Consider the following 26,186-nt stretch of genomic DNA (forward strand, 5'->3'; position numbering starts at 1 on the left):
CCTATCTGAGAATTTGAAGTACCCTGTCTCTGATTGCAAACCCCAGGACTCCATAGGAAAGAACCATGGTGGTTAAAGTAGAATTACAGTGTTATATTGTGTAGTGGGAATGGATAGGATGCTTTTAGGAGTGTGTGGCAGAGAAGTTATCAATTTTGTAGAGTTTATCATGAAAGGTGGTATGTGCATATTATTTGAGAAAAACAACACTGTTTTTTCCCAAGAGCAAGGTTCAGAAATAAGATTTTCCTCTGTTGTAAACTACAAATCCAGGAAATGTAACATTCATCTAATCCTGAGATTAGCTGCTAGTCATAATATGTTTACTTTGTGCAGTGGCTCAGAAGCATGAAGAAAGCCAGTGAGGATCAAGGGTTGAAAGCTGTTGATGGTGAATTTGTCCAGCCAGGGCAAATGTTTTGGGAAGCTGCTGGAGGTTTTGCTGTAATTTGGGAACTACAGTATATATATATGTATCCAAATAACATTTCTGTTGCTCCAGACTATCTTCCCGGTAGTTCTTGGTACCAGCTGCAACATTTACTCCCATCCTCATGTGGGTTTCTTTTTAATACCAAGATTTGCATTTGACAAAAAAAAAAAGTTGGGGGATGAGTCTCTTTTCAATTGTCTCCTTTAAAACAAAACTTTTGGGAGGGGAGAATTTTTGTGCTGTAATGCATCTGTGAAATGGAGTTTTTGCACTGAAGTAGTATAATCCTAAGGGGAAAACAATTTAGAGGGAGAAATATTGTCCTTCAGATCATAGGATCATCTCAGCAAACCATGCCTCTTTTTTTAAAGACACTGAAAGAGCTCTAGTGAGGAACCAAACAATCACTACAAACAGTCCACCAAAAGAATCGAATTAGTGGCCATGGAGCTGAGAACAAATGGAAAAACTCTGCAAACACAAGAAAGCATATTGTGAGAACTCATCTTTTTTGTTCGTGGTCTCTGTGAATCACGTAAATGTTTTTTCTGGCACCTGCATAGAAAAACCCATTTGTGTGAATTCACAGATGACCACTCAAATAACTGCAGTTACAGGTAAGCAACCTGTCCTTCTTTAAATAAGTCTAGAGGAGTCCATATTTTATTTTCCTCCTGGCTGTGAGTTCAACATACCTTCCATCTCTTTTTTGTGAAGCTGATCAAGATGATTTCTTTAAAATTATTATTATCTTATCACAGAGCATTGCTAAAACAGTGAAGTTTGTAGCTGATGTGCTTGCTCATAGTTTTCAAGGGATTATGGAGTTGAAAACCTCCACAGATAGTACAGGATTGCTGGCCGCTGTAGACAGCCATCCTCTACCCATGTAGGGCAATAAGGACACTCATGGCAAACTGTGGAGCAAGTACTTTTGTCCCCAGTCACATGTGTAATCTATAAAGGTTCCACAGATAAAACCTGAAGAGTGCAAAGCAAACAGTATTGTTTTAGAGCAGAGATGGGATTTGTGTGGCCTCTGCACATTGATGTATTCCTCACTAAAGGCTATGCTGAAGGCTAGGGCTGATAGGAGTTGCAGTCCAACAACATTTGGTGGCTGTACAATTCCACATATTTTAGAATATTAAAGGTTCATGAACCCTGTCTTTTTTGCATCTGGCCACATTACTTTAAAAGATTTTGCTGTCTACTATAAGTGTGGTACAGGAAAAAATGTATTTATAATTTGCTTCCAAGCACAGTGGGCCCATGGTGTCTGCTGAGGTTTGGTTTCAGGACCCCTCGTAGATACCAAAATCTGTGGATGTTCAAGTCCCATTATATGCAATGGCATACTAAACTGGTGTCCCTTATATTATAAAATGGCAAAATCAAGGTTTGCTTTTTGGATTTAAAATAATATTTTAAGCCACTGATGGTTGAATCCATGGGTGCAGAATCTGTAGATATGGAGAGCTGACTGTATATTTTAAATATTCTGAGAGTGCCATCTCAAAATGATACAGCATAAATGCACAGATACTTAATGCATTACAGAAAAGTAGTCCCAGTGGAATGTAGATCATATTCATACAACCTCTAGATGGGTAGTAACCACAGGGTGTACTAGTTTTCAGACTTTGCCCAACAGACTGTGCACATTTTGTTGATAATTGTAGATACCTAATTGAATAGCCACCATCTTTGAGTGAAGTGATGGGCAATAGCTCCTGTACATCAAACGACTGCCTTTCATTCTTACTTCTGTTTTCAGCTTTGTAAGTAAACCCTATTCACTGCTAAAGTCTGAAGTTTTATGATGCCCAGGAATTCTCCCTCACCCCATCTCTTTTCTCCCAAAGCAGATCTATTAAGTCGCTTTTAGTAGCAACTGGTGGATCTAAGTCAGTAGGCAACGAATGTGTACTGGGTTAGTGCTTGAGCCCATTACAGGGACAGGTTCACCACCTTGGACAGATTAAAACTTGGACTGGAATGTACAGTTTGATGTGCCAAACAATGCCTTCCAGGAGGGATGGGGGGAATGAGCAGTCGTGGCTGCCAACTGCCTCCTGAGGCCAGCTGCTGTGTGAATGTGCACACCACAATCGCTACTCCACCTCCTGAAGTGTGGGGCTGCTGTGTGCACTCTTACACAGCAGCCCTGCATGATCATGGCTGCCAACAGCCTCCCAAAGTGGGTGTGAATGTGTTACTAGAACCCGCTTCAGGAAAGTGTTGACTGCCACAATTGTTGTGAGTAAGAATAAGGATATGGGGAGAGAAGCAGAATCACACTCACTCACACCAAGTGACCGCCTCAGAACTGGAACTGTAGCGGAAGAGACCTATCACACAACGGCAGTAATGGAATAGCAGCAAGACTTGAGGGGTCATTCAAACATCAGGTTTTTTAGTACAACAATGCAAATCATCTGACGTATTCTGGCTTTGTTGTTCACACTATGATACTGCATCGATGCACATCTCTATGAGTTTGTTTGCTCACATGTGCAACCATTGAAATAAAGATAGAGTCGTTGATGCAAATGCATTCAGAACACATTCAAGGTATGCAGCCTTTTATCCCAGGTCTATTCAGATCTATTTGTATTGGTTATTCACACTACCCACAATGCTGATCTTTTTTAAAAAAAAACTTCGGAGGGAGGGGGACCCGATATCAATTATCCTGGATTTTTGGCAGCCCCTCCCAACTTAATCAGGTGCATTCAGGATGTGTGTGAACAATGGAGATTCAACTTGAATTATTTTCACAATGTGAATAACACCTGAGAGCCTACTGACACTTTTTTTTCCTACTAGTGAAAAGATGCACTATAGTAAAAAATGGAATGCAAGGCAACAGCAGGATGGGCCACAACATTGTTGTACCAGCCAAAAACACTTTTATACTGTTAAAATTCCACTTTTATAGCCTAGTGTGATAAAACCCTTAGATTCAAAGGTTCTACAAGATACCTTTGCATATTGATATTCCAGATTAACATGGCTATGTCTCTTTTTTATTCTGGTAAGAAAAAAGACACAAGAAGCAGTAAAAAAATATGAGGTGTGTATATATATATATATATATATATATTAAAAACTCTCCCATAACATTTGAATCAGGACCTTTGTACACGACTAAAAGCCTAATCTGGACATCACAGCATAATCTGGACAACAAAGCCTAATCTAGACATCATAGAATCATACAGTTGAAATACCAGAAGTCTTCTATCCTTCATAATTGGTGTCCCTAAGTGGCAGTATAATAAGTGTTTTCTAAAACAGCATTTTTAAATAAGGTGGTGAGTGGTTATGTTGTTCATGTGAGCCTACAACTGAAAAGGCAAACCATTCAACTTGTAAATATTGGATCAAGAAAATTAAATCGCTTTTACTCCTTTTGCTGAGGTACATAAAGATCTAAAAAGATGTATCTGGCAGAAGATAGTTGTTTTCCATAACTGTTTGCTAAAATAAGAAGGGTTAATTATTAAACCTTTTACTCAATGGCTCTCTAGTGCAGTTGATGCTTTAATCCTGGGTCACTAAAAGTTTAAGACTACATTACAGTGGAGGCTTTTTTCCCCTTCTTTTGCCTGAAGTTTTCCAATCTACAAGGATGTTAGGGGGATTGCTGCTTGCATCTGCTTGGGTTACTGTAGCCTATGCTGAACTTTGCAGACCAGGTAAGAGCCTATGCTTCCATGCATCATTCTTCTGCCACAGATTGCTTTAAATAATCTGACAAGCTAAAACCTAGGTCTTACTGGTACATTTTTACTTGTTTACTTGGAAATAAATCTTTCTCACCTCTGTGAGACTTATTTTTTGAGTAAATTTACCACAGGATTAGGCTATAAAATTATTTTAAAATAATTTGGATAATTCTTTTACTAAGGGGGTTAAAAGAACACTGAAAGACCTTAATGGAGCACCTCCTATGCTGTTTATAATAGTATATCGAAGTCATTGGTAATTCATCTTGTGCCAAAATGGTTTATGATTATGTTACACATGAAAACTGGTCTGCAGTTTCCGCATAGGTAATCCCCCCTCCTGGGGGTGTAGCTAGGCAGAGAGGGGAAATGAAGTGGTGCCTGTCACATAAAAATTCTTCAGTCCCCAAATTTCGAGTATTGCAGAAACTTAAAATTTCAATTAAGCATTCAGAAACACAGATTAAGTATTCCAAGAAAAGCAAAAGACAAAGTTGCCAAGGGAATGTAAACAAAAGCAATACAAGAGTTCTAGATGTGAATGATTTTCAATATCTTACTCTCAGAAATGCTAAAAATGTGTGGACTGAACGAAAGTTTCACTTGGAGGTTCAAAATTCCTATTTTGGGGCAATGTCCTTATTCTCTCCCCCCATAGCTATATCCCTCTCCCAGAGCACTTATGGCCTTTCCTTTATTGATTTCTATGAGCATCCATTTCTCCAATAACAGAAGTTCCCATTGTTGAAAAATAGCTGCTCCCAAATGCTTTGATGATGGGAGAAGAGCGGGATGCCTCCCTGATAATTAAATCATGGGAGGCAAGTGTGATTGGCCATCACAGCCATGTGCTTTGGGAATGATTTAGCCACGGTAAGCCTCTATGTGATAATCACCTTAGGAGTTTATCACACGGGGGAAATTCCATGCAAAAACGGGGGTTTAAACTAGAAAAAAACTGCAAAAGTGGGTTAATTTTTGCACAACGTCATTGTTAAACTTGTGTTAATCCGAATGGAAAGTGGACAGAAAGTAGACAAAATCTGCTCCCAAAAGTAAAAAGGAGTGGCTTTTGTTTACTTTCCGTTCGGGTTAACATCAGTTTAACAATGACATGTGCGAAAGTTTACCTGCTTTTGTGGGTTTTTTCTAGCTTTTAAATTCCGTTTCTGCACTGGATTTCCCCTGTGTGATAAACTCCTTACTCATGGAGACTTACCCTGTATTAATTACAGTTGGGAATTCTAATCACAGAATGCCCTGTTATATACAAAGCAACTGACCCTTAGCCCTTTATTCATGTGTGAAGTACACATTTTAATTTGTCACTTTTCTTTGCAACAGATGGAGAGAATGCTTTCAAAGTGCGGCTCAGTATCAAAACAGCTCTGGGAGACAATGCAGTAAGTGAAATATGAACATCTACTTTGGGGAGTGAAAGTTTTATGTAAGGCCAACTAGTATCATCCGCAAGATCAAAACATGTCTAAAAATGTTATTAAATTATCAATCAAGTATATTTTCCAACATGAAACTAGCAATTCTTTTGACATTTGAACAGCATTGTTGACATAGATGTAATGCTTTACATCCTTTAACAAACTCAAGAACAACAACGCATTCCCCCAGCTGCCTTTCAAGCTGCCAGTCTTTCATACATAATTTCCAGAGCCTGTTCCTAGTGTGAACCATGTACATACTGTAAGAAGCTGCTAATTTCCTCCATCCCACTAGAATCTCTATTTTGGCTGTTAGACTACTGGAGAATTAAATAAAATGTGAACATGTGAACTTCCATGGTAGAAAATATATTTTGTGTCAGGTTCTGGCTGCTTATAATCTGGCTGCTTTTGTCTAATGCTATTCAACAAGTGCTGAATAGTTCATCTTTTCAGCCTTAATTCTAAATACCCTTCCTCTAAAGGAAAGAAACATCCCACTGTCTGTCCCATCACCTTCACAGAGACATTTCACGGGATCACAGAAGAGGACTTTTCAGGTTCTGAAACCCTCTTCCCAGAGATGTTAGATTGGTATCCTTCCATAGGAAGGTGAAAGTTTTGTTCTTGTCTAGCAAGCCTTTGAAGGTGGTTCTTCAAGGGGAAAGACTTAAGGCACTGTACTGTCTCATTGTTTTCTTTTTTAATGTCAATGTTTGTAACTGGTTTTAATTTTATGGATAGTATAACTATATTTTTAATTTTTCTATGATGTAACTTGGTTTTAACTTTTGTAAAACATCTTGAGTTTCAAACTGAGGAAAAAGTGAGATATAGATAAATATTATGATGGTGAATGTGATGGTGATGGTCCAGAATTAGATGTTTATTTTAACATAATGCCAACAAAATTGTTATTTTGTTGTTGTTGTTGTTGTGTGCTTTCAAGTCATTTCTGAGTGAAAACCTAAGGGGGCTCTACCACAGGGGTTCCTTGGCAAGATTTGTTCAGAGGAGGTTTCACATTGCTTTCCACTGAGCAGAGATTCAAATCCTGGTCTCCCAGGGGTCCAACATTCAAACCACTACATTGGCACATTTTCAGGGAATGGTTTAGGCAAAGGCATGTAGCGAAGAAAAACCCTTTACATATATACAGTATGTTCCAAGAACTGTTAAGTGATTTATTTATTTATTACCCACCTTTCTCCCAGACTGACACTCAAGGCAATTTACAAAGAAATAGAAAATACACTAAAAACCACATAAGGTTAAAAAGACACAAGTTTAAGATCAAAACATCATTAAGCAACAACAGGATTTTTAAAAGATTAAACAATACATTACCATAAAAAGCCCATTTCTTGTTAAATATCTACCTGTCACAGCAGGTAGAGTCCTTATACTGGCCAGTAAGAGATGATCATTCAACCCTTGCCTTGCTGGAAACTGAATTTAAGTATCCTTGAATCTTCGTGCTAATACGGTATGTTTCATATATAGTTTGTCTATGACAGCCTTCAGTTTACAAAGGGATGATATCTCTATGGGCATATACTCACATCCATGCCTTTCCAAAGAGGTTCCAGAAATGTGGAATTGGTGACCCATGTGTGTGTGTTCCAGTTAATTTCATTTACACATATACATTCAGATAATTTGTAGATGACGTTTCAGGATTCTCTGCTGCTACCTTCTAGCATTTACTATTTTACATCTTAAAGCAACATTGATTGAGTGTTCTCAAAAATGCAACTGATGCAGTTCTTTTGATACATGAGAAAGGAATTATAACCCATTAAATCTCGTGAAGCTACAGGAGGAACCTTGAGTAGACAGATGGTGCAGTTATATTGCTGCTTGCCTCATTGTGCCATAATGTCTCATTGTTTACTTATGTCTGTCTAATTCATGGACCTGTCCAATATCCACTAGATGGTAAACTAGAAATCATTAACTATAAATCTATTATATCTTGCTAAAGATTCTCATATAACAGAAGCAGGTTTCCAGCTCCAGAATTTTAGATACAACTTCAGACATCTGTTCCAGAAAAGGACCCAGCTCTGGTTATTGAGTGAGTGCAGTATGCATTGATGAAATAAAAGAATCGGGTGAGCTCTATTCTTTGGTGGAAAACCCTTCCCAACTATATGTGATCTGGATCAACCAGTCTCTCTGTTATTCCTGCCACACTGGAATAACAAAATCCTAGGAAGACAGTTCCAAACCTCAATAGCTCTATGAGAAGAAGTCCCCTGGATATCTTTAGTTAGGACTTTATCACACCAGCTTTTTTTCTCACAACAATCATGTGAGGGAAGCAAATGGGAACATATCATTTTGAAAACATTCAGTATCTCACGTCTCTTCAATTGTGATTGTGCTGCTTTGGCAATCCATGGTCCCTTCTACACCATCTCTGTAATACTGCCTTCCATGCCTTTTAGTGCATGAATGCCTTTGCCAAGGCTATTTTTACTCCCTTCCTTTTGTATTTTTCATTTTTATTTTTGCTGTAATTATGCAATCACACCAAAAATGAAAATTATCATCATCATCATCATCATCATCATCATCATCATCAAAAATGAAAAGCACAGAATAAAGGCAACCTTTGCCTGCCCCTGTAGGGCAGAAGCCAATCCTCCTTCTTGACCATGAGGGTTCTGAATACAAAGAGTCATAAACTCCAGGAAATAAAATTTAAAGTCCAATTTAAAGGAGGAATAGCCTCTGCCTACATCTTAACACAGAAAAGCTATAACAAGATCTTGATAAAATGTAGGACTCTGACTCCAACATCATCATTTCCCCCCTTTATCTTGTTTCATTTTTAACACATTTGCCTGATGAAGAAGCCAGTGGAGCTTTGGAGCTTATCACCTAGGGAAAATTGGAACTTTAAATGGGTCCAAACCCGCAGTTATCCAGTACTGTATATTGGGCACAATTGCGTAAATTGTTTTCAGACGACGCTATGCACAAACTGCTTAGCATCTGAACAGAAAGTGACATAAATTAGGGAATAGTCATACTGTGTTTTCATTTACGTTTCATTCAGGAATTCACCTTCTTTGCACAATTGCTGTAGTGTGAAAGCTATTTCTGGGATTCTCCCTGTTTTTGTGCTTGTTGGCAGATTTCCCATGGTTCTTTGCTGCTTTGTTGTGCCGAGAGGGATGAGAGGGATGCAGCCTTTTATGCTTCAGCCAGGGTTTTAAAGGATCAGCAGGCACACACACAGAAAAAGCTTCCTTCTCTCCCTCGTGAAACTCTCTCTGTGTGAATGTCTCCTCCTCCAGCCCTCCCCATTGGCCAGGGCTCTAAAAGGAACAGCTGGTGAGGGAAGGCAGGGACGCTGTGAGAGCAAAAAATAAGTTTTCTCTTTTCTTTACATTACATTGGGTAATGTTCTGTTCTTTTTACTTAGTTTGGATACCAGTAAGGGCAGTACAGTATATTTTTATAAAGAAAATTGTATAAATAAAATTGTTTATTTCTCTGGGTGACTTCTGGTGATGCAAGTGCAACTACTGTTTGTGCACTTGTACTAAAAAGTTATTTCCAAACCATCAGCAAGATTTGTCTGCATTGGTATGAAAACCAAATGCACTTTCTACCAACTCTCTCACATTAGTAATGTGCTCTTAATGCATCATTGTGCTCTGCATGTGATAATCATTTGCACATTTGTGTGCTTTTCTGGGATGCAGCCACTTTAACCATTTTGGGGATTGAAGCACATAGGTCCCTATGTGATAAACTCCTTTGAAAGATTGCATCATGTATTTTGTGCCTTTTCCTTGTTCAGTAAAAGTATCACTGTTTTATGGATTTTGTATATTATTGTGCTTTGCTATGTGGCCAACATGGCTATGTGGTGTAGTGGTTTGAGTGCTGTAGTATATGTAGTATAGTGGTTTGGGTGCTGGCCTAGGGCTTGGAAGATCAAAGTTCCAGACTCCACTGAGCTATGAACTCTATCTGTCTCCTCCTTTCTTTCCCAGAGTTGGTCTGAGGATAAAAATGGGGAAGAAGAGGAAGAAAACTAGTACATAAATGTAATAAATAAATACAATATAATCATAGGTAGCACCATGTAGAACATATTACAATTTTCTAATTTGCATAAACCAATTTCTGTGTACATCAAGAGCAAAGCATTTTCTTCTTCAACCTGACAAAAAGAGGCAGAGATCTCTCCTTCTATCTCCCTTCCTATAATCATTGTTTTGTTTCTTTACAGTATAGATGGGATGCTACTGAAGAATATCTCTTTAAAGCAATGGTGGCTTTTGCCATGAGACGATCCTCGAGGCAGAAAGCAACCAAGTGAGTATCCCTAATTTTGCTGTGAATATTCTTTGTTATTATGTGACATGGATGATACCCTGCAAATGTGAGAATTTCAGATTCAGCCAGTAAAGTTTCAGTATCGCATGAAGGTCTATGAACTTAATTAACGAGTAGAAATGAGAGGACCCCAATGTTGGTTTAGGTAGCTGGGTGCATCCCCACTGCAGTGGTTTGTCACCATTTTAAATGCCAGGACAGTATCCTACAGAATTCTGGGATTTGTAGTTTGAGCCACTAGAGCTCTCTGACAGACCAGGCTGAATACCTCACCAAACTAGAAATCCCAGAATTCCACAGGATAGAGCCCTAAAGTGGTGTCAAGCTGCTTTATTTCTGTAGTGTGGCAGTTCTCACTTTCTCAAACTGCATTAAATTATTGGTCCGTCCATCTTGGTAGTGCCTCCAGTGATTTGCAGTGACTTTCTGGGGTCTCAAACAGAGGTATTTTTTATCACCACAGTTAAACCTGTAACTTTTTACAAGCAAAGCAAGTGCTTCCTCATTGAACAACATTTTCACTGCAGCTGCCAAAGGTCTCAAGCAGAGATCTTTTCTGTCATTTAATACCTATCCCTTTGAACTAGAGATGCTACGGATTGAACCAGGATCCTTCTGCATGTAGAGCACGTATTCTGCCACAGAGCCATGGAACCGTGCCTGATTTCAATACACAAACAGCTGTGCTCACAATTTATATTCATTGCTCTGTCATCCAGGCTGATGGGGATGTTATACTTCTCAGTTCATATTTAACAATTTTTAAAATTAAAACGGAACTTTTATTTCTCCGTGGACATTCCATCCATTTGCAAAACACATTGCTAAATTTAACATTTTAAAATATAATGCAGTCAAAAAACTTACAAAGATTAGCTGCCAGTCATGCAGTACACAATGCACTTTATGTACTAACCTGTAAATCAACAGCTAAAGAACAAGAGTTCTATAGGCCTCTTCACATGCCACATTTCAGATTACAAAATTACGTAGAAGTCAAGAAGGAAATAGTAAAATATAATGTATGAGAACTAAAAAACAAGTATATGAGGTGTTTATTGTCATGATTATGGTACAAATTCCTAATTTCCTTTACTCCCCACCAAAGCAAAGCACTTTTAATAAAACAAAAGAAATGGCTCATTTTTAAATCAGAATAGAGACTGCAGTCAAGAAATCAGAAGAAGACTATATGGGCAGATATGAAGGAACTAAACAAGATCCTGAAATATCAAATCATTGAATACTAGAGTTAGGATAGTCTATGCCATTTTATTTCCAATGTATGGTTGTGAGAAAAAGCTGACAGGAAAAGAATCAGATCATTTGAGATCTGGTGCTGGAGTATTCTTTCTTTCCTTTCTTCTTATTTTCACTTTCCTTTCTTCACCCCCTTTCCCCCTTATTCTCTCCCATTCTTTCTTTTATTGTAAATATGTTTATATGCTTATTAGCATATCTTTATATATGTGTTTTAAAAATCTTAAAAATTCATTTAAAAAAGAGTTCTGTGGGTATTGTAGACTACAAAAAAAAACAAATAAATGGGTCCTAGAGCAAATCAAGCCTGAACTCTCCCTAGAAGACAAGATGATTAAACAGCATTTGAAATAAAGAGTACAAGGAGAAAGTGTGGGAGAAGAAGAAAGAAAATGGGATGTTTTAAAAGTAGGTGAAAAAGTGGAATGACAGAGGATTAATAGGGGCTGTCCTTGCCAATATGACATCTGTGATTAAGAAAACTAGTACTTAAGTGAGTAGGCTCCATTGCTTCTGTGAAGATGATGCAAAACCTAACTGCTACAGTTTTTGTTTATGTTTTTGTTTATATTTGTTTACAAGCAGCTGTTTTGCTGGACCAAATGAAAACAGTTGTAGAAAAAGTCCAGTTTGGTAGAGCCATCTTTATTAATAAAGAGTTTGACAAAGAGTTTTATTCCCAGTGATGAGTTCATGTGAATTCTTTATTTAATAGGTCCAGCAAATTATTTCTGTAATAGAGGTATTCATAACCTTTGATTAGTCCATATTAAAATTTATATTCTATAGTCTGTGTTTGTTATTTTGATTTTCATAATCTTTGACCTGTTTAAAACATCAAGCATAATGTGTCAAGTAGCTTTTAGATACAAATAGTGTGAATACTTGTTCACTTTAACCCAATTTGGACACCAAAACCATTTTGCCTCCAGATTAGTCAAAAGCACTCCTCAACCTCAGGAGGGGCACGAGTGGCCGTTTGGTTGGATTAGAGAGTCTTTTACGGCCCCTCACCTTTTCCAAAGGGCCTTTTCCTAAGGACTGGAGTGCAGCTTTGGTGTGGCTTTGGACTCTTAGGACTCATGCATCGTTGAAATACCATACCTCCAAAGTGACTCGAAGCAGCTTTATTTTGGCTGTCTGTAACAGGCCAGAGACTCCTCTGGGGCTACAACTCAAAGTCTTACCATTTTATATAATTTGCCAGACTAGCATAGCCTTCTATAAGCCTGGGTCAACTCTACACCATGTTGAGGTAGTACAATTGTGTGATGGGTTATCTGCAATATAATCTGTGTTATTTAAAAAGTATAAAAAACAATAACAAATGCACTTTCATGATACTGTTAGTTAGCCAGAAGATGTCACTGTGAAACAGAGCAAATTAAACTACTTCAAGAGACCATGGGGCAGTTACATTTTAACAGGGTCCTTATTAGAAATTAAACAAGGTCTGGAGAGCCAAAAATGTTCACTTTCCTTACTATACTGATCCTATACCTGGATATGGGACTCTTTATGCCTTTCCTCTTCAGTGATAGAACTTCAGCTTCTTACTCCCATTTTTCGAGACATGGGAGTTTATTGCACTGCTAAAAAACCTGGCTTACCTTTCCTGAATTGAAGTCTAATTCAGGATGCATCCAGGTTCTATCACCTGAATTTTGTAGCCGAATCCACTGGCCAAATACAGCTTTCTGACTTGGAAAAGCGACTTGCTGAGCATGCCTGGGACCCGAGCTGCAGCTGGGCTGTATTCTGCCTGCAGATTAGGTAACAAAATCCAGGCAATAGAACCTGGCTGCATCCCGAATTAGACTTCAATACAGGAGAGGTAAGCCATTTTTTTTTTAGCAGTGCGATAAACTCCTTGGCCTGGTGGCTTATATGATGGAAAGAAGCTGAAATGCTTTCATGGTGCCAGAAAAGCTCCTGGGATCAAACAGCTAGATGTGAAGCTACTAGGGGCCATATTGAACTAATTGCCTGTTTCTGGTTGAGGGAAAACAAACAAACAAACAAAAACTAATATTAAGGAAGTGGTATAAAGATTAATACCCAGATAGCAATTTTAAGCTTAAAATGCTAAATGATGGCTCACTATCTTTCTCAGAGTCCAGACTAAGAAAGGCCAAAAGCCTTTTTGGAAATTCTTGTCTTAAAAAGTAACTTTTCCAAGTTCTGGTTTTACCCTAAGATTCTGTTTTCAATGCCAAGCCTGAACTCCAGCATGTTTGAAGCAATCATAAAGAAAATGCTGTGAAGATGTGAAGGTTTCATTTCTAGATAGATTTGAAACATGCTCTGTCTCTTTTGATTACTTGAACATGGATGATCATGACCTGTTATTTGCTAATAATCCTCCCCTTTTTTGTAACCTTTCACAGAATTTCCAATGTACAGCTTTGCAGTGTAACAGAGCGAGTATCATTTTGGTTCGTGGTTACCGATTCATCCACAAATATAACTGTTCCCAAGGGTGATGTGGAAGCAGCCATAAGGTACTGCAACAATGTGTGGCCATCCATATCTTTACAATGTAGTCATGTGACTCTTCAGTGTTGTTTGTGGTGGGAAATTGCTGGATTTTCTCTTTTTGCCTTGGGCACACATATATCTTATTAGGAAGCATGGTTTGCATAAGCCACTTCCATGGGCGATGTAATTACTAGCCCTGATCTGGAGGAATTTCTTATCCTAGTGTACATGTCTTATCATCAAGGGCATATCCCATATGTGTTTTAGTAATTGGAGCGAAACATTTCTTTGACTTCTACAGTAGTAAGAAATACAAACTCCTTATTTAAAGCATAAGGGAAAATATACTTTCTTCCCATGAACTCACAGTTCTAAACTGTAAGAAAACCCCATAGTGGGAAAGAACAAGCCATTTTGCAACTTATACAGCCAATGGTGTTCAATAAATTTGTTATCGATAAGTAGATTATCCATGAAGTTTTTGCTAAATTTTTGCAGAGGAAAATAGCTGCTGTATTTTTTTTTCCAGTTGCAGTAGAAATTAAGCATTTTTATAAAGGTTATCTTTAGGAAGTGTAATGTTTCTTTTTCTTTTTTTAAAAAACCAAACATGGTAGTGAATGAGAATGCATTCTTTGGGAAGATTAACTTTTAAGCTTATGAGCAGATTAAATTGTTTTCTACAGAGAAATTCAAAACCAACTTCAGTGCATTAATGCAGGGCAAGGAGATTATTGATTTTTTCGACAGGGTAAGAATGGTGGAATGTGCTGAGGGTGGGTGTTCTTTGAAGCATTTGAAGTATAAGTAGATTTACATTAAGTCTGTTACTTCATTGGTGGCATGCTGTTCCAGGACCTTATCCATCACTTGTAGACAGAATTTGTTATTTTGAAGTGTCCAATACTGTACTTGAAACTCCAATTCCTAAGTGACAGATAAGTTAAAAAAAATGGCAACCATTGTCTGAATCTGTGGAATGGACATGTAAGACAATGTTAATGAAATCCACAAGACCTCTACAATTTGGCCAAGTTTTACACCCACAGGGAGTGGCCTAAATACCCTGAAAGCACGAGATCTCATTTGATCTTGCAAGGAAATCAGAGTCAACCCGGTTTAGTGCTTGTGTGGAGACCAGGTACTATAGGCTATATTTCAGAGGAAAGAACTGGCAAACCACCTCTGCATCTTCCTAGCAATGAAAAACCCTATGAAACAGTCATGAGGTTGCCACAAGTTGACAGATGACCTGAAGGCACACACACTCTTAAGCGGAAGACATACACTCTTAATACCCACAGTGTTCTAAAAATAGTAGCTATGGTAAACTTGGCCACCACAACAGGTGAAGCAAGACACCCTGCAATTCAAATACTTTTATGTGCCAACAGATCATCCCAATTTAGAAATTTCCTTCCTACCACACCTTATCTCACATAAGAATCCACAGAAACCTCAAGGAGTATATTTGAAGTGGAACAAAGATCTCCTATGCTGAGTGTGGGTGTGTGTATTATTGATATGTACTTGTCCCAAAACTTGAAAGGCTTAAAAGACAAAGCTGTTATCTTGAATTGAGTTCAGAAGATAACTGAAAGCTTGGTGAACTAGTGTAATATGATGTGACGGGCAGCTTCTGTCAAAACCCTTGCAACAAACTGGACCAGTTGGTGCTTCCTGTCTTTCTTCAAGTATACTTCAGACAAAGTATTTCAGTGTCTTGTCTAAAGAGGCTGTGAATGACTACGGCCAGATCATGATGATTATTCATCCCTTGTGGTCCATACAGTTGCAATGTCTGGATATGAATATATTCATATTTAACATGAATAATGTGCCTTACTTTGATTTGTTTTAAAGGTCCAACAAAAATCGAATCAACAGTGCCTTTTTACTAGATGATAGCACACTGCAGTTCTTGCACATCTCAACAACTCTAGCTCCACCAATTGAGCCATCTGTGCCAACATGGCTGATTGTCTTTGGTGTTGTTCTTTGCCTGGTTGTAGTTGGGATTGTTCTCCTTGCCAGCTCTGGAATCTGTCAAAACAGGAGGTAAGCACTTTGTGTTTTCCAGTTTGGTGTCAGCCCAGATTCACAAAGCTGTATGAAAATCATGGTTGTATGTGTCTTTATCTTGCTTCCTTCTTTATTTGAAGCAATGATGACATCTTCTTGTTCTCCTACCAGGCCTCCCAAATGTAGCTAACTACAGTAACTGAAAAACAAAGGGATAATTTTGAAAGGGGAAAAATGTAAAAAGACAAAATCTTGATGCTCAAGAACTGTCCAAGCTGTAGGCATATCACAATAAAGCAGTTTTCACTTGGTATCTAAATTCTATCACAGCCAGAAGTAGCTAGTGGCTTCTGTCAATGTGGTGGTGGTGAGATCTCATCCTAAATTTAAAGGACCTTTTTGGAGGCTGGAGTTCAGCACCTAGGATAGCTCCTTTAAACTTTTGATGAAGGTTTAGAGCAGTGGTCCTCAAACTGTGCCCTTTAAGCTCCCAGAAGCCTCAGCCATGTTGGCCAATAGTCTGGGATTCTGGGGGCTGAAGTCCAACATCCCTTAAAGAGTATAGTTTGAGGACCACTAGTCTAGACCCAAATCAGTGTTCACTGACATGGAAATTATCACTCTCCATTGGCATCAGATATCAGAGAAAGGAGCTGTCAACACACCCAGACCAGTGAATTCCATGGCAGGTTGCCACAGTAAGGAAAGCCTTCTCCCACTTCTTAACTGACTGTACCTCTGATTGTCCTGTGATATGGAAGATTGCTTCCCAGGCAACCTGTGCTGGAGGAGAGGATTTTGTAGGAGAAGGAGAACTACAGTTAAATGGGATGATATTGCTAGTCAGACTGATTACAGAAAGACAATCGTGGCACTTCCTCACCTGTCACTATTTGATCTAAATCCTTTTTACCACCCATTCCAGCATGGTGGCTGTTAGTTTGCATGCCAGTGGGGTGACACACCCAAACTCTAAGGACTTACCATGTGGAATCCTATCTCCCAAAGCTTCAGCACCTTGAGTGTCTCCTTTTTTAAAATTCAGACTAAAGTCTAGAGTAAATTCACAACCCCACTGACATGAGGGGGCACTGACATCAGCGTCTAGCTATCTGCAGGCTGGATGTCTGCATGGTCAGCAGCTCTTGTGTGACATGTCACTTCTCTACATCTATCATTCTTTCTAACAATAAACTCAAGAGTCCAGACAAGCTTATAGCCAAAATGGACCACTGAAAAGAGGGAGGTGTCAGTATCAAACTCAATGAACACCCAAGGTGTGCAGAAGTATAAAATATCCAGAAATACAAAATGTAAGAGGACAATCCCACTCCTCCTATAAAGCAGGCCAATGAATGTATTAAGAGCCACAGAATGTAGAATGAGAGCGGGGAAGAGAAGAACAGAATGGTCTGCTTGGAGTGCACAGCAGCATCACTTTTAGGTAGATGGGTACAGTACATTTGGTTGCAAGCCCCATGTGTGTAAGTGTGTATGCCTGTGCTTGCATCTATGTGTATTATTATTTCTAAAGCACCAACAGTACGTAGCATATACACAGAAGAATTTGTACTTATGCTGCAGACTTTCATTCTCTCTGCAGAGGTTGGAATTGCTATCTGATAGATTGAAACGTTTATCACATAAGCTGGTCCATGATCCTTTTAATGTTACATACAGACAGCAAAGTATAGTGGGAGGAAATACCCTATTTATTCCCCATATCATGGTGCTATCCTACTCAAAAGGGTGCTGCCCCCTGATTTCCACACCTTCCATGGATGGTTTGCCCTGGTCTCAAGGGACTTTACCAATGGATACAGAAGAAATGAGATGGTAAGTCGAGGCAATGTATCTAGGCTCTAATTCAATTACTAATTCCAATTAGAGCAAACTCACTGGAGTGATATATTTTATGTAAATATTGATTTACCATTCAGCAATTGATTCACTGGATCTATTTTAGGTTGGGGCTAAGAACTAGAGTTCAGCCCTTTTTTTGGTTCATTAGAGTGCATTCATAAGAAATATTCACCTTATGATGACTGCCATCAGTCCCAAAATGTCACTTTTTCAAACTGCATTGGAATGGACTCAAATATTGGTAGGATGTTAAGTCAGTAAATGATAATAATAACAATAATAATGAGAAAGAGAATAATATTCTGGACAAAAGACTTTGCACTGTTTCTTGGATCCATTAAAGCAAAGGCAGTTCTATGAACAAGCCTTGTGGAGATGCGGCTGTGTTGCAATCAAAGCGAGCCCTTCCTTTTTAATAAATCACAACATCTGAGAATTTGCAGCAGAACAATATACCTTTATGGCTGTTAATATTGCTGATATATGAGCCCTGTCTTAGGTTGTTACAGTATATATTATAGATCTTGGAAGGAACTGAAGGTGACCTTTGGGTTGGTTATCTCCCAACACTGCTGATGCTGCATCATATAAGACATAGGAGGAGGCCTTGTCTATGAATCAGTGGCCCTCAAGGTCGAAAACCACTCTTGCAATAAAGACAGCAGAGACAATTGTTAACATGTTCTTTGTTGTAAAAATGCAACAATGCATAGCGTTATTTTGGAGGATGAACAGAAAGGCTGCTGCTTTTAGAGCTGAGTGAACCTGGAGGATAAACTGTGTCAAAGACATAGGAGTGCTTTCTGTTTGCAAAACCTTCCTCCTCATACAAGACAAACAATTGTCTAAGCTTTGTCTATCACCTGTGTAGTCTACATCCCTGGCGCAGTTCCTGGAACCAGTCACCTTGGCTTGGTTGGCTTCTTGGGAATGGTAGCCTTCAGGTAGAACAGAGGGGAAGCCTCTCCCATGCCTTACAACTCTCGATTTGTCAGGGGACAGTCCTGATTAATCCTCTGTCACTTTTCCAGCTGCTTTTAAAATGTGTCAGTTTCTCTCTCTCTTCTCACCTTCCCCTTTTGTTCTTGGCTTACTTCCATTACTGTATACTGGGTTCAAAGTGTAAAAGCAATTTGCAGTCAGTTATTTTAGCAACAGAGAGAGAATACAGAGGGCCTAATCTATTTTGGATCTGATCCTAACCAACAAGGATGACTTGCTTAATGGGGTGCAAGTGGTGGGATCATTAGGTGGAAGTAACCATGTTCTCCTGAAGTTTGTTATACAATGGAAAGGAGAAGCCAGGCATAGTCAAACATGCATTCTAGACTTTAGGAGAGCAGATTTCAGTAAACTTAGAGAAGTATTAAGGGTGATCCCGTGGTCAGAAATACTAAAAGGGAAGGGAGTTCAGGCCGGATGGGAGTTTCTCAAAAGACAGATACTGAAGGCACAATTTCAAACAGTTCCAGTGAGAAAGAAAAATGGGAGGTGTCTCAAGAAACCAGGATTGATGACTAAGGAACTTTCAACCGAGCTAAGTCTGAAATGGAACATGTATAAGAAATGGAAAAAGGGGGAAATCACAAAAAAGGAATTCAAAGAAATAGCAGGCATGTGTAGGGGTAAAGTCAGAAAAGCTAAAGCACAGAATGAACTCAGGCTTACTAGAGAGGTTAAGAACAATAAAAAGGGCCTTTTTGGATATGTCCGCAGCAAAAGGAAGAAGAAGGAAACAGTAGGGCCACTGCGTGGAGAAGACAGCAAAATGCTAACAGGGGACAGAGAAAAGGCAGAATTACTCAACACCTTCTTTGCCTCAGTCTTCTCAGAAAAGGCAAAGGGTGCTCAACCTGAGGATAATGGAGCAGAGGACAATATAGAGGAATTTCAGCACAGAATAAGTAAAGAGATAGTAGAAGAATACCTTGTTAATCTGAATGAATTTAAGTCTCCAGGACCAGATGAACTACATCCAAGGGTACTAAAGGAACTGGCAAATGTAATATCGGAGCCATTGGCAATCATATTTGAAAACTCCTGGAGAACAGGAGAAGTCCCAGCAGACTGGAGGAGGGCAAACGTTGTCCCCATCTTCAAAAAGGGGGAAAAAGAGGATCCTAACAATTATCGTCCAGTTAGTCTGACATCAATACCAGGAAAGATTCTGGAGCAGATCATTAAGCAGGGAGTCTGTGAACATTTAAAAGGCAATGCCATAATCACAAAAAGTCAACACGGGTTTCAGAGAAACAAGTCATGCCAGAAAAATCTGATCTCTTTCTTTGATAAAATTACCAGCTTGGTAGATGAAGGGAATGCTGTGGATATAGTATATCTTGATTTCAGTAAGGCCTTTGACAAGGTTTCCCATGACATTTTTGCAAACAAGCTTGTAAAATGTGGGCTAGACAAAGGAACTGTTACATGGATCTGTAATTGGTTGACTGGCCGAACCCAAAGGGTGCTCAACAATGGCTCTTTTTCATTCTGGAGAGAAATGACCAGTGGGGTCCCACAGGGCTCTGTTCTGGGCCCAGTGCTATTCAACATCTTTATCAATGACCTGGATGACAGAATTGGGATCATACTTATCAAATTTGCAGATGACACCAAATTAGGAGGAACAGCTAATACTCCAGGGGATCAAGATTCAAAATAACCTGAACAGACTAGAAAACTGGGCCAAAGCTAACAAAATGAAATTCAACACAGAGAAATGTAAGGTACTGCACTTAGGGCAGAAAAATGAAATGCACAGATATAGGATGGGAGACACATGGCTGAATGAAAGTACATGTGAAAGGGATCTAGGAGTCCAAGTAGACGATAAGTTGAACATGAGTCAACAGTGTGAGGCGGCAGCTAAAAAGGCCAATGCAATTTTAGGCTGCATCAATAAAAGTATAGTGTCTAGATCAAGAAAAGTAATTGTGCCGTTGTATTCTGCTCTGGTCAGGCCCCACCTGAATATTGTGTCCAGTTCAGGGCACCACAATTCAAAAAGGACATTGAGAAACTGGAGCGTGTCCAAAGGAGGGCGACTAAAATGGTGAAAGGTCTGGAAACCTTGCCCTATGAGGAACGACTCAGGGAGCTGGGGATGTTTAGCCTGGAGAAGAGAAGGTTAAGAGGTGATATCATAGCCCTGTTTAAATATGTGAAAGGATGTCATATTGAGGAGGGAGCAAGCTTGTTTTCTGCTGCTCCAGAGAACAGGACCCGGAACAATGGATACAAGCTACAGGAAAAGAGATTCCACCACAACATTAGGAAGAACTTCCTGACAGTAAGGGCTGTTCGACAGTGGAACAAACTCCCCCGGAGTGTAGTGGAGTCTCCTTCCTTGGAGGTCTTTAAGCAGAGGCTAGATGGCCATCTGTTGGGGATGCTTTGATTTGGATTTCCTGCATGGCAGGGGGTTGGACTGGATGGCCCTTGCGGTCTCTTCCAACTCTATGATTCTATGATTCCTTCCCCAGTAGATTCAGGCAAAAGCAAATTGCTGTAGCCACTCCTAGTTTGTATGTTCTTCATTAACAACTTCTATCTTGACTACTGTCTGATGTTATTTGTCTAAATATGTCCCATTTTTCCTCAGTCTAATATTTGAGGGTATTCTATCCTTCCCTATCTTCTTCTGGGCTATTATTTTTTAAAAAGTATTTTCTAGTTTTCTCGTGTGTTTTTTAACCCACCAAAGATTCAATCTAAATACATTTTTCTTGAGACAATGGAGGTGCATAAGTTCCTTGATCTAAAATGAGGCTTCCCTATGTACCACAAGGAGACCTTTGCAGGTCATGGCAGAGGGGAGCTTCCCTGGGTAGCACTATGTTGGGTGACAGGCTGTCTTCCTTCCATGCTTCGAATGTGTCCAGGAGGTAGCAGCTAATATGGGTCTGCCTGGTTGTCTGAGGAAGGGACTTGACCAGGCCTGTTGGAAGGCTTCACTCAGGTCTTGTCCCAGGATATAAAGTAAGCTGTTTGCTGCTCCTGAAGCCAGTTCATTGCTGAACAATGTCTCACCCTCCTACCCTTTGTTTTATGATTAGGGAAGGTCCTGTCATAAGCACTGGAGGGTCCCCATAAATGATCTTGGGGCACAGAAGAGTGAACCTGCCCAGCTTTGGGGAAGGAGGATTCATGGTCCTCCCCAGGAGGCAGGGGACCCACACAGTGATATCTGCCCATGTGGCATCCCATTTCTGTCATCCTGGTTGGACCAGCAGGTGGGCTGTGGGATATGTTTTGCCATTGGTCGACAAAGTTGGGATGTCTGTCAGAATCCAGTACTCATGCTGAAGCCAAGCCTATGTCACTGTCATCAATAAAAGTTGTGGCCTCATTGCTTCATGTAATGGTTGTAGTGTGAGTTATTTGGAAGATGGGGCTCTTCCGTTAGATCCCAGAATGAACAGCAGTACCTCCCAGGAGGTATTCTTCCTCACTTTAGAGAAAAGTGTGATGGAGGACAGGTTAAGCTTTTTAAAACGAAGGTATCTGTCTGCAATCACAATAATTTTGTCACTTAAGGTAAACCAATGAATTCATTACAATGCAGCTATGTTGTGCTGATATGTTATTACGTACTGGGATTAAAAATTCTTTATCACAGAAGAAGGGGGGATAAGATGTAGTGAGGTTTGTATTTCAAACATATTAATTATATGTTCGTATTTCAAACATTATTATATAAAATGTGTTATAACCTTGTGCCGAAATTTACTTTCAGAAGCTGATTTTTTAACAGGTGATTTCTTACTACATTATACAAGCCTTGCATCTCTTCCTTGTTGTTTTAGGTCTAGGAGCTGAATGACACATTCAGAACTCTCACATTTCATATTCCTTTCTTGGATGTACAGTAGGCCCTTGGTGTCCACTAGGGTTTGGTTCCAGACCACCCTCACCACCCCCATTGATGTCAAAATCTGTGGATGCTCAAATTCCGTTAAATTAAATGGCATAGTAAAATGGTTTCCCTTATATAAAATGGCAAAATTAAGGTTTCATTTTTGAAATTTATATATTTTCAAAAATATTTTCAAACACTGGATAGTTGAATCTGCCGAAAAAGAATAAGTGGATATGGAGGGCCAGCTGTAACATTTTTGACTGCCAATGAGCACTGTATGTTCAAGTTGTTTCCTCTCATTTTGCTCGCTCTGGCAAAGTAGCCAGGTAGAAGGATGCTAACATTTTTACTTTGCGCTGATTGTGTATAGAGAGAATAGAGTATGTGTCATTTTTAAGAAGTTTCCATTTACCTCCTCTAGGTTGGTTTAAAGAAGGGATTGATTTAAAGAAGGTTTTCCTACTTGTCTTCTCTTCCATGTACACTTGCTGCATTCTTTGGGGCGGGTGTGTGACAATTTATTGCACAAGTATCTTTTATTTTGGCCAAAGTTTTAAAAAAATCTGGGCATACCTTGCAAAAAAGCTCTTATGGGCTGAAGAGAAATTTTTCTCCTTTTTCAATGATTTTCTTTTTAAAAATCCATAGATTATTGTGCAAAATTACTATTCTACTGAAATACTGATATATTATACCTCTTTAAGGGGGCGGGGGAAGGAGAGAAAGGAGAATTAGACTTTTGTTCTGATATATCTCAGAATTATAACGAAACCCACTTGAGGGTGGGAATCAAATGTTGCCAGACTTTCTTTAAAACAAACAGAGAACTACAACAAATGTCACAACCTCCAGCTACTTGCTGTCTGGAGGAGCTCAATTTGAGTGTACCTCTATGTGCATGTCTATGTATTTGTCAGGGAACTAATACAGATGTGAGAACCCCACAATTTGGAGTTTGTCGTGAAGTTCAGAAAAAGCCATTACCATACAATAGTTCTGAATGTCTAGATTGACTCCAGGCAAGTTGAAATTATTCTTGTTTCATTTTTCTCAGGTGCATGACCTTTGATGAAAATAACTAGTATTTGCTCCTCTTTTCAGATGTAATAAGGAGCATGAAGAAACAGAAGGTTTACAAGAGAAATGTGAAACCACATTAACCATGGAAAATGGAATTCCCTGTGATACTTTAGATTTAAAAGCTGGCCATATTAATGGAGTCTACACAGCAGCAGATGACGAACGGTTTGCACCCTTATGAACAGTCACTTGTTTCTCACACACCCTTTGTGAGACTCTGCCCTTGTTTTATCTAGCTATGAATGTTGATTATCAAACAAGGGAAGAAACCCATGAACTTTGCCTTTTTATTTCCCCATGGAACACTTCCTTTAGTAAGCCGTGCATATGCAAGCACATACACACTCAAAATGTGATTTGCCTCAAGATATTATTAATGAAAACATCTAACAAAACTCCAAGTCTTTGGATGTACAAGAGATTTGAGTCCAAAGGCTATTTTCCAGCCTGTGCCTTGCTATTAATTGTTTTCACTTTTAGTTACCTTTTATCCTTTATTTTATTTTCCTGGGGTGGAGGAGTATGAATTGCTTTGTTCTGATATATTCACCAATGCATTGATCTGTGAAGTACAGCTGCCACAGAATTCAGTTCATGTCACTGGAGCTCAGAGGGATTTGAAAAACTGATGAGCAAAAACAAATGTTGCACTTGACAAACAATGGCTTTTCAAAAGACTGATGAGGCCATTGTAGCTGTCAATGGCATTTTACTTTTATTTGCATCTTAATCTCCCACCATGAGCTCTGGTTTTACAGATTTGGGTAGCACTTCAAGAAGTAAGGAGGGGGGGAGGGGAACCAGTCCAGGACTGTTCCAATAAACATGAATGTATTTTGGAGTGTCTGGCCTTGTCTGCACTTGCCAGAGTACTCCAGGGTTGACCTGAAGTATCCTAGTTCTACAATTGCCCCAACCTACCCCTGTTACTTTGGTCTCCGTGCCATAGCAGCTGTCTGCACAGGCATCCCACTGGGCCACCCAGTGCATCCACCACTGCCATGGGTCACTTGCTTCTGAAATCAGAATAAGGCACCCAATGATGGTCACATGCTGAGTTCTTCATTCTGACCTCACACTAAGTGACCCATGATAATGTCAAATGTGCTAGTTGGCCCAGCAGGATACCCATGCAGGTGACCAGAGTAGCATGGAAATGTAGGGCTCCAGATCTTCCCAGAAGATCCGGAGCAACAGGTAGTTTTTTTAAAAAATCATGTTAACCTTGTTTTGTCTGGATTATGGTGTTGGATGTGCCAGAGATTATCCAGACTGCTTGCACTAGAACTAGGGTTTGGGCAAATAGGACAATGCCAGAATAGGGTGTGGGGAAGAAATGGTCCTTTTGGCCTGTGAAGACAAGGCCTCTCTTAGAGTTTAGAGGATCAGCCACTAGAAGATGGCTGCAGTGTTCACATATGAAATTACAGTTAGCAAGAGAAGCAGTAACAGGCCATGTACATACTGATGTTCACAGGAAACACAGAGGGTCTAAGTCCAGACTTGTATGTATGGACTTCTCAATGTGCTTGAATCTCTGGCCCCTCATACAGTCTGCACGTTTGGCTGCTTGGGTACATTACTTTTTAAGAAACTGACTCCCAGAATTTTCAGTTGGTGTGACCATGGGACTTGTCCATAAAAAAACAAACAAAAAACCAACACTTTCCCAGGCTCTGCCTATTTTATCCTTTCCAACTGTAAACACTTCAGGCAAAGTTAATCTTTCCCATGGCTCATATGATGTGGTTTGAGTTCTTTTGGCTAACAAATGATAAAATAAATTGTTTCAAAAAAGCATGTGATCTCTTAAATTTAAGATGTTAAACAAATTATTTTCATAATATGCAGGGTGGGGGATCATTTTGGGATTTTATCTTGAAACAATAATGACTTCTTTTTCATTCAGAACTGATCCAGAATGACTGTCTAACACATATATGTAAGATTAGGTAGATTATCACACGGGAAAACAGATGTGGGTTACATGCAGTTTGTATCCATCTCTGATGGATCTTACCACACTGCCCCATGCCTGAGTAGTGGGCAGCCTGTATGCAACCCAGGCTACTCCAGCAACTTTTCAAGAACAGGAAATTCTGTTTTTGAAAAGATGCCAGAGAAGCCTGGGTTGCATAAGGACTGCCTACTGCCCAGGCACGGACCAATGCATTAAGATCCGTCAAAGATGGATACAAACTGCATGTAATCTGTGCCTGTTTTCCCGTGCGATAATCCCCTAAATTTCAATTACTAACTTTTAACGTTATTTTAAAGAAGAATAAATATACTGTCAGCCCTCCATATCAATGGATTTTTTTATCCACGGATTCAACTGTTCGTGGGTTGAAAATATTTTTAAAAATATATAAATTCCAAAAGCAAACTTTGATTTTATTTTATTATATAAGGGGCACCATTTTACTATGTCACTGTAGTTAATGAGATTTGAACATCCATGGCTTTTTGTATCCATGGGGATTTCTGGACCGAAACTCCAGCAGATACCAAGGACCCAATGTAATATCATACTGAAGTCACCCCATAGCTTGTTCTGACAGGGATCCAGTAGCATCACTGGGGGGATGCAGGGGGGGGTAGGGACTGTACCGGGTGACACCCCAGAAGGGGGGTGACACCAGGTCAGCTTCCTGCCCCCTGCAGGC

General features: G+C 39.4%; 1 protein-coding gene across 2 annotated transcripts; it reads left to right on the forward strand.

Annotated features, from left to right (window-relative positions):
• Positions 1 to 671: 671 nt before the first annotated feature.
• CLTRN (collectrin, amino acid transport regulator) lies at positions 672 to 25,520 on the forward strand. Of its 2 annotated transcripts, none has more exons than XM_042456078.1 (6): positions 672 to 1,050; positions 5,509 to 5,567; positions 9,853 to 9,938; positions 13,607 to 13,720; positions 15,561 to 15,755; positions 23,542 to 25,520. In XM_042456078.1, the coding sequence occupies exons 1-6, from the start codon at positions 894 to 896 to the stop codon at positions 23,699 to 23,701; spliced, it is 771 nt and encodes a 256-aa protein (XP_042312012.1). In that variant the 5' UTR covers positions 672 to 893; the 3' UTR covers positions 23,702 to 25,520. The 2 variants fall into 2 exon arrangements, with proteins under 2 accessions (XP_042312012.1, XP_042312013.1); XM_042456079.1 differs by lacking the exon at positions 672 to 1,050 and adding an exon at positions 3,814 to 4,134 and having other exon boundaries at positions 23,542 to 25,519.
• Positions 25,521 to 26,186: the final 666 nt, after the last annotated feature.

This window comes from Sceloporus undulatus, chromosome 3, assembly GCF_019175285.1.
Source record: "Sceloporus undulatus isolate JIND9_A2432 ecotype Alabama chromosome 3, SceUnd_v1.1, whole genome shotgun sequence".
In the NCBI taxonomy this organism is placed as follows: Eukaryota; Metazoa; Chordata; class Lepidosauria; order Squamata; family Phrynosomatidae; genus Sceloporus; species Sceloporus undulatus.